The sequence below is a fragment of the Sinocyclocheilus grahami genome, unplaced genomic scaffold, assembly GCF_001515645.1.
Source record: "Sinocyclocheilus grahami isolate Dianchi unplaced genomic scaffold, SAMN03320097.WGS_v1.1 scaffold410.1, whole genome shotgun sequence".
NCBI lineage: Eukaryota > Metazoa > Chordata > Actinopteri > Cypriniformes > Cyprinidae > Sinocyclocheilus > Sinocyclocheilus grahami.
Window position 1 is genome coordinate 591,462 of NW_015505589.1, and position 8,848 is coordinate 600,309.

The following is an 8,848-nucleotide window of genomic DNA, read 5'->3' on the forward strand; positions in this document are numbered from 1 at the left end:
CGGGCCGCACGCATATCATTTACATATCATGTCACCAATACAAACCAACCAGATTTATAATAGCCTATTATAGCCTAAATATTATGATATCTAATCGATTACATTCATTGAAATAAATAAATAATTATACTCCCCATTAATAAAACACCTGATGCTGTCGGGAGCTGACCAATTTTGTGAAATTCAGCTTGAAAGGAGTAACAGCACAATGAAGTTGCGATTGTAAGTTGCAGTCTGTAAGACGCACACGGAAGCGTGACTTGACGCGCGACATTGCAGAAAATGTGCGTTCACAAATGTAGCCTATGTTGATCCAAATATGGAAAGCACTTTCGAATTTAATAATCTGAGGTTCTCTCCAGAGATGTTTTGCCACATTTCTGCAATTAAGGATGATTGCTGCATATGGGTGTTTCCTTTTGCCTGAACATCTTCAAGTGAGTGGCGGGGCAAACCAAAAGTTGATGCCGGAAGTCCAGCACTCTCCTACACTGCTGCGACTACTCTTGTTTGTATGTGTTCCTTCGCTGGCATTTTCCACATTTCGTTTTTCTCTCTTAATAACAAATGTGTCCATTCTGATGCTCAATTTTACTGAACTAATGGCTGCTGATGACTATTTTTATTGAATTCTGCCAAAGTGCGCGCTTGTAAGTGTTCGTTAAATGCGTAACGTTAATTACGCGAGTAGGCTACAAGTCATGTCTGAAAATAATATATGAAAAACTAAATTATTTTACATAACAAAAACATTATAGATTATATTTGTTTAGTACATATTTAAATTAATGTAAAAACGAAAATGAATTGTAAAACTGAAAGTTATTTAAAAAATTGTGTTCAGCGGGCCGCATTTGAATTCGTGACGGGCCGCGGGTTGCGAACCACTGATGTAATGCTTGACATTAAATGCATCATCAATAATTCTCATAACTCAGTTGGTGTGGCAATAATGTGGCTTTAGTGGTTCTACATCTGAAATGGCAAACAAAAGATTGTAGATGGAACCCTTTCTGTGATTGTAGTAAAAATGCTGCAAGCCAGTTTTGTACTCAAAAGCGTCTGCTTAAATGAAGAATAATGTTCTGTTTCTGTTTGAATGTCATTTACTACAGAGTCTCAAAAGCACCAGGAGAGATGGAAGAACGGATCGCAGATGGATCCCAACTTTGCCATTCCTCTTCTCATGCAGAACCAGGCCCCTCAGGGTTTTGAGGATGGAGACAAAGTCAAAGTGGATTTGCGACCGGAGTCGGTAGGTTCATGATTGACACAAAAACTGGATGGAAGAACAGGCAGCCCTGTTGTAGAGCCTCTTTACTGTTTTCAGCTGGTCTATCCAGAAATGAATGTTGCTTCTCAGCATGGAAATATGCTTTACATATTATTCTACACATTATTAAATTATTAAACGCGTAAAGGCCTTTACAAAAATTTCTTAGAATGCTGCACATGGGATACATTTTAGTGCCAAGTTCATCATAGCAAATGGTATTGAATTAAATGGGAAAATCTTGTAAAGCAAGATGAATCTTTCCTTATGGATCCAGTGTGGAAATAAGTGTGTGACTAGGCTTTGACTAGTTTTAGACTCAATACATGGACTGTGACGTTAGTGTGAGTTACAAGATTGTGCATGTATTTGATCAAAAATAAAGTAAAAACAGTAATATTGTTAGATGCTATGATTTAAAATGTTCTATTTGCATAGGATTTGTTTCATTTGAATGTATTTTAAAATGTAATTTATTCCTGGGATGCAAATGTTGAATTTCCAGCATTACTCCAGTCTTCAGTGTCACATGATCCTTCAGAAATTATTCTAATCTGCTGATTAGCTGCTCAAGAAACATTTCTTATTATCATCAATGTTGAAAACAGTTGTGCTTTGTGTTTTTTCCAGGATTATTTGATCAATTTAAAGTTCAAAAGAAAAGCATTTGTTTGAAATTCTGTGTTAATAAGGAGCTATTCAAAAAACTGACCTGTAAAAATCCCATTTTAGTATGCTAACTATTTTACACGAGCAATGGCTATTATTGGTACTGCAGCACTTTGTGCTTTCTGTATATGACTGTTATTGATACTGTATGCAGATACACATCTTTCAGTTTAAATTAATTGCAAACCTGGGACACATCGGTGTGTTTGTACATGCTGAGGATGTATATGTGTATGTATGTAAACTTGATTGATCTGTCAATATTTTCTTCAAATACTTTTAAATATTATCAGCTTCGGTTGGTCATGTCTGCTTCATAGAAATTGTTAGCTCCCCCTTGTGTCAATTAATAACGCACAATTTTAGGAAAGTAGTTTTAAGATTTTTTTAAAATAATGTATGATATATGATATTATATATAGAGGAATTTTGGACTAGAAAATAATAGTTTGACTGAGATTCATTATTTGTTTTTGCTCTCTCCCTGCCTGTTTTTCACATATACATATATATATATATATATATATTAATCTATCTCTTGTTCTCACATGGTCTCTTTCACAGATAGAGGGAGTGGATCCAGATAACGCCAGAGTCATAGTTAAACTTGCCATTGGTGGCAAGACAGCAACCATTATCCAGCACTCTTTAAAATTAGTCAGCCGTAAGGAATACGACAAAAACAGCAAAGACCTTAGTAAGTCTTACATCCTCATCTGTTGTTTGTGTACAACTGAGCTTTACAGCAATTCTACATACAAATCAAATATGTTGGTCCTGATTTTGTTATTCTGGCTAAATCTAAAAGCATTTGTTATTCTAGTTAAATGCATTTTCCTCATGAGTATTATATTTAAGATGAATAAAGAATGCTCATTCACAATGCATTTACCTTCCAGGATGTGAGTGCTTCTAATAAAACTGAATGTCCAGTGAGAAATAATGTAGTGCAAGGCATTTTATTCAGTAGGATTTTATTGGATTGTGAGCTAAATTAATGTTAGTTACTATTATATTAATGTGCATCGACGTGTTTAGGTAAACAGAATCCGTTTTGATTTCATGGTGTCTGAACAGTTGAGAATACAGAACAGTTGAGACTGTGTAAAGTGCAATTTGAGCTTGTGGGAAAACTAGCTGTTTGGGTTCAAGCGTTTAAACCCAAAACATCACCAGTAAGCCTTTATTTTTCTGTAATCAGAAGCTGTGTGGTCTGACATACATATTTCACACATGCTGGTTTGCGCACGTGAAACCGGTTTACACAAATTAGTCAAATAAAAGCCATTTTAAAACTGTAACTGTTGTTTTTTTTACTCTTTAAAAAAAATAAATGTCATTTTGTTTACCAGATCTTTATCAATTAAAATGGCCCTTTCTGTCTACCAGGTCGTCTTAGTAAAGCACACAAGGACAAAGAGAGAGAAAAAGAGCGTGAACAGCAGAGGGAACGAGAGGAGAGGTTAAACGGCAAAGATGTCAGAGGAAAGACAGACAGAGTTCGAGAGAGGGAGAAGGACAGAGAGAGAGATCAGAAGAAAAGAAAACCCAGAGAATCAAGTACAGACAGGTAAGACGGACACTCAAGAACAGTATGTTGCATGTATTTGTTATTGAATCTGTATTTATTTCGATGCATGAATTATCCGCCCTTTCAGAGAGAAGCCTCCTCCAGCAAAAGAGCCGCGGCCGTCACCCCCAGCCCCCTCATGGCTTCAAAGAGACCTCCATGTGCGATTCATAGATAAAGCATTCAAAGGAGGCAAATACTACAACTCAAAGGTACTTCACTAGTATAATGAGATTGGTTTGTTCAATACAGTGTTTGTTTTCATGCTGAGAGATACTGAAGTGGTGTTTCAAAGGGGGAAACACAGGATGTGTTCTTGTTTTCATAAACAGAATGCAACTGCATTTTAAAGACATGTTTTTACCACTTATTCCTAATTAAGATATTACTGATATATAAGATATAAGTGTAACTTTTTAAATTTGTGTGTTTAGATGAGAGTCGAGGACGTCTTGACGCCCCACACCTGTGTTTGTCGTACAGAGGAGGGCAGACTGCTGGATGGTATGAAACACACTGATCTTGACCAATATAAGGCCCTGTCCACACGAACGTGGTTATTTTTAAAACCGCAGCTTTTTCTACGCGGTTAGGCCGTTCGTACACGCAAACGCAGCACCAGTTCACTGAAAACGCCTGCCAGGGTGAAGATTTTCTTTCTTGCCGTGTTATCGTGTAGACGGCGAAACCGGAGTTTTTGGCTTGTGACGTCGGCGCCTGCCTTGTTATCTCTGCCTACTGGAGACTTTTTCTGGCCAACATGGCTTTACGGTTGAGATTATATCGCCACCTGTTGGTTAGGCATGCTCTTGACAGTGCTTCATAGCATGCATTTGCGTTTTCATGTGGACGGAGATTTTTTTTTAAACGGAAGGAGAAAAAACTTGTGTGGACATTGCCTAAGATGTATTTTAACAGTGAGGATTTTTGGTCTTAAAGCTGGTTGTCAGTTTTCACTCATTTGTTTGTTTCAGATATAAGACAGAAGATGCTAGAGACCATTGTTCCCAAGAATGACTCGGACTACATTATGGTGGTTCTGGGAGAACACAGAGGACAGGTACATGGATTCACTTGCTTGTGTAGTAAGCATAGCTCTGTTCCAAACCCTCATGGGCCACCTACTTAGGCAGCATTTTAGGCATTATAGACACACCCGACATCAAGCTGTTTCACACAGAAAAATGTTGAAGACCCAGTGTTGTTATTGTTAACTAAAACTATTAATTATCATTTTTAATTGAATGCTAAAATATAAATATTAGATGAAAAACTTGAAAGAAAAAAAAAATGTGATGACAACTAACTGAAACAAGTACAAAAAATACTAAAACTGAAATAGAAATAAAAAAGAAAATTACTTTTAAAATGAGAACAACAGAAAAAAAGCTAATTCAGAATATTAATATACTAAAATAACCCTGCTTATTCCTCACTTGGGCAAAGTAGGGCAGCATGACATTTACACATTTATTCCAGAGATCATGCAATCCCAAAATGCACTGCAAAATCCAAGATGGTGAATAAACATTTTATTCACTACTAAAAATAGATCCACCTAATTAAAATGAAATATTTGTGTGAATCATATATGTATCACCTTCGAGTATTAAGTCGTTGTCTTCGTAACATGTTAACATACCTTAGAAAGTAGCTGCCTATGTAGACAGCGAGGAAGTGCACTAGGGTTTGGAACAGAGCCCTTAAGTTATTTTTAGTCATTTGATATGTATTTGTGGTCCACACATTTTTTCACTCCTATAATCGTCTTTCATAATTTATTTATCCATATGGAAAGCAGTGCATTTCTGTTGTAGAATCATAATGCATACGTTATCCTGCAGGTGGGCCGCATCCTGAAGCGAGACCGAGAGAAGTGTCGAGCCATGGTTCAGCTGGACCGGTACGAGGAGCAGGTGTTCACACTCGACTATGACGCCATCTGTCATTATGTGGGCGGAACAGAACACTGAGAGGCCAAATGGATGATACGACACACCCTTCATCATCCCAACCTTATTCTGATTTTTCCTTACATTGCTAGAGACCAACATATCAGATACATCCCATTTTTTAATACAACCAATATTTAATTAATTTTGTTAGTTGTGGTGGTGTATTTTAAATGCGAGTTTAGACCCAAATGTGGAGTCATACTGTTGTTGCGCTGTGACAGTGGCATATCTGCATAAATGGATGCTCTTAAAGCAACATAATATTCTGTTAATAAGAGTCTGTTATGTTGCCAAATGAATAAAAAGTGCCATGTTTCTCTCTGTATAGTGATAATGAATATTTACACAGGTCATCGGTTCAGAAGCATCGGTGTTTGAGTGTCTGCTGCTGATCAGGGAAATTACATTTCAACCCGATGTAGTTAGGGATAAAAAAAAATCTCACTGCCAGTTAATTAGAATCCAAACACTTTTGAAACTCTGCTTTGGCTTCTTAGTCCAATAAAGATCTCAATTCGTTGTTCATGTACAAAGTTATACACAAGCCACCTAAAATTTCCACTCATGTTATCCTTTTATAATAAAATGTTTAAATTCCTTTAAAATGCCTTTGATTTGATCTCTGAATGATTGAATCATCACTCTACTTGTCCATATAAATCTTACTGCGTCATCTGATACTTATTTCTAAGGCCTTAACTTAGAAATTTCAACTTTGCTGAAAACCTGTTGTACACTATTTACTATATAACCTGTCGTCATGGGATTATTTATTCTTTTTTTTAACTTGGTACTGTACACTTGTCTTTTGCTTCTGATAATGTAAACATAACTTTCATATTGCTGATAATAATATTTCAAGATGAACATTTACTGGACTTGGTTTACTTGATTATCCATACATCTTTTTTTGGAAAAATCATGTTAAAATCTGGGCATCAAATATGATCTGATGGCGAAGGTCGTGTCATTTCAACATGCTAAAACACATTGAGGGGGCAACCGCATTCATGTGTAAATTATTATTTTTTTTACTAAAAAACTATGCGAGTGCAGTCTTTCAGATGATTCTTTACAAAAACTACAATTTATTCTTTCATTTGTAAAACCTTTTTAAATTAACACTAAACCACTGAATGCATCTTTAAACAAAATGTTTGTTTTGCAGGGAACATCACTAGCATAAGTAAAATGGCAATTGTTTATAAAATGTATAACACAACACATGGTATATTTACAAATTAATATTTGTTCCAAATGTAAGAAAAAATATTACAAGAGCCTTTTAAAAATTATAAAGGCTTTACAGACACACTATTCCTGCTCAGTCGTCGTCGTCATCATCATCATCCTCTTCCAAGCGTCTTGTGTTCTCAGCGTTTGCTCTCAGGACGGCTCCGGGACTGGGATACGGCCTCTGCTGGAACAGGGGTCCTGCTGCTGTGGTGTCCGCGCCGGTCTTTGCCTCGTTGCGTTTGGGGAGACCAGTGGACCATGAGCCCCTAAATGCAACAGCACCACACATTAATCATATTCTTTAATATAGAAACTACCTCAAAATTTACTTTTTGAGTGCATTGCATTGTGATCTCTTTACTAAACATTTTGGCAAATTTAGTTGGTATCCAATGTAGGGCACCATTAGTCACCATTTCATTTGATAAATCTATTGTCCGATACACAGAAACTCAAAGATATTACAACTCTTCACCATAAAAGTTCAGTTTAACGTGAAGACATCATGACAACGTTCTAAAAGAGTAATAACATATTGTTAGAATAATAACAATAATATAATTTATTAACAGTCTTTTTTATTTTTAAAGGTTATTTTTCATGTTTAATTTAAAAAAGGCCCTACTAATGCATACAGAAAAAAAGCATAGTTTGTATAGTACAGTGTCTATAAAAAGTGTTCATACACCATTTTTTTCACGCTTTATGTGGCAGTCTTGTGATAAACTGCTTTAGATGACTTTTTTTCCACATCCATTACACTCCATACATCATACTGACAAAGCAAAAACAGAATTGTCACAACTTCATAAATTTATTAAAAATAAAAAAACTGAAATAAATACATTGCATAAGTATTCATTCTTAACTCAGTACATGGCTGTAAAGGTGTCTCAGCCATGTACTGAGTTAAGAATGAATACTTATGCAATGTATTTATTTCAGTTTTTTTATTTTTAATAAATTTATGAAGTTGTGACAATTCTGTTTTTGCTTTGTCAGATTGGCTACAAGTTTGTTTTGGTACTCGGCCTGACTCAGTTTTCTAAAACGTTTTTGTAAAAATACATACCCCACCTTTAAAGGGTTAGTTCACCCAAAAATTAGGCTGCGTTTTACTCACTCCCAATGCATCCTAGGTGCATATGACTTTCTTCTTTCAAACGAATCTAGTCGGAGTTATATAAAAAAATATTGTCTTTGATCTTTCAAGCTCTATCGTTGCACTCAGCGAGTCTCACGGAGGAGCTCCGGAACGATAAAAGGAGGAGTGACGACCGTGTTGGACGAGAGAGGACCAGGCCTGGATTTTATTTTGTGTTTTGTGTGCGGCAGTCGTCCGCGAGGGGCTGCCGCTTTACTTTCATTTTGTGTTTGTTTATTTTATTAAAGTTTTGTTTAAATGTTCGCCGGTTCCTGCCTCCTCCTTCCCGTGACTACGAACTGTTACAATGTTAAACACCCGTTTTGTTTTGTTTTTGCTTTGCCATTATGGTGTATGGAGTGTAGATTGATGTGGGGAAAAAAAGTAATTTAATTCAAAAGCTGATCCGAAATTTACACGGATCCTACTACTTGCCTTATCGTAAGCCTTCTTTTGTTCTGCAGACGTTTTCCTCTTTTGTTTTTTATCCGCCATCTCTATCTTTCTGTCACGCTCAGCTAATGTCCGTCCTATGCACTAAACGTTCTCTCCTCCACATCTTGAGTAGACACACCCCTTACTGCTGATTGGCTACAAGTTTGTTTTGGTACTCGGCCTGACTCAGTTTTCTAAAACGTTTTTGTAAAAATACATACCCCACCTTTAAAGGGTTAGTTCACCCAAAAATTAGGCTGCGTTTTACTCACTCCCAATGCATCCTAGGTGCATATGACTTTCTTCTTTCAAACGAATCTAGTCGGAGTTATATAAAAAAATATTGTCTTTGATCTTTCAAGCTCTATCGTTGCACTCAGCGAGTCTCACGGAGGAGCTCCGGAACGATAAAAGGAGGAGTGACGACCGTGTTGGACGAGAGAGGACCAGGCCTGGATTTTATTTTGTGTTTTGTGTGCGGCAGTCGTCCGCGAGGGGCTGCCGCTTTACTTTCATTTTGTGTTTGTTTATTTTATTAAAGTTTTGTTTAAATGTTCGCCGGTTCC

General features: G+C 36.6%; 1 protein-coding gene across 1 annotated transcript in view; it reads left to right on the forward strand.

Annotated features, from left to right (window-relative positions):
- Positions 1–5,906, forward strand: part of gpkow (G patch domain and KOW motifs) — a 10,281-nt gene extending 4,375 nt beyond the window's left edge. The window contains exons 3-9 of the mRNA XM_016232363.1: positions 1,116–1,264; positions 2,492–2,639; positions 3,332–3,512; positions 3,601–3,724; positions 3,947–4,016; positions 4,487–4,572; positions 5,357–5,906. Coding sequence (XP_016087849.1) covers positions 1,116–1,264; positions 2,492–2,639; positions 3,332–3,512; positions 3,601–3,724; positions 3,947–4,016; positions 4,487–4,572; positions 5,357–5,485 — 887 coding nt within the window. The 3' untranslated portion in view covers positions 5,486–5,906. The remainder of the gene's footprint in view (positions 1–1,115; positions 1,265–2,491; positions 2,640–3,331; positions 3,513–3,600; positions 3,725–3,946; positions 4,017–4,486; positions 4,573–5,356) is intronic.
- The last annotated feature ends 2,942 nt before the right edge of the window (positions 5,907–8,848 follow it).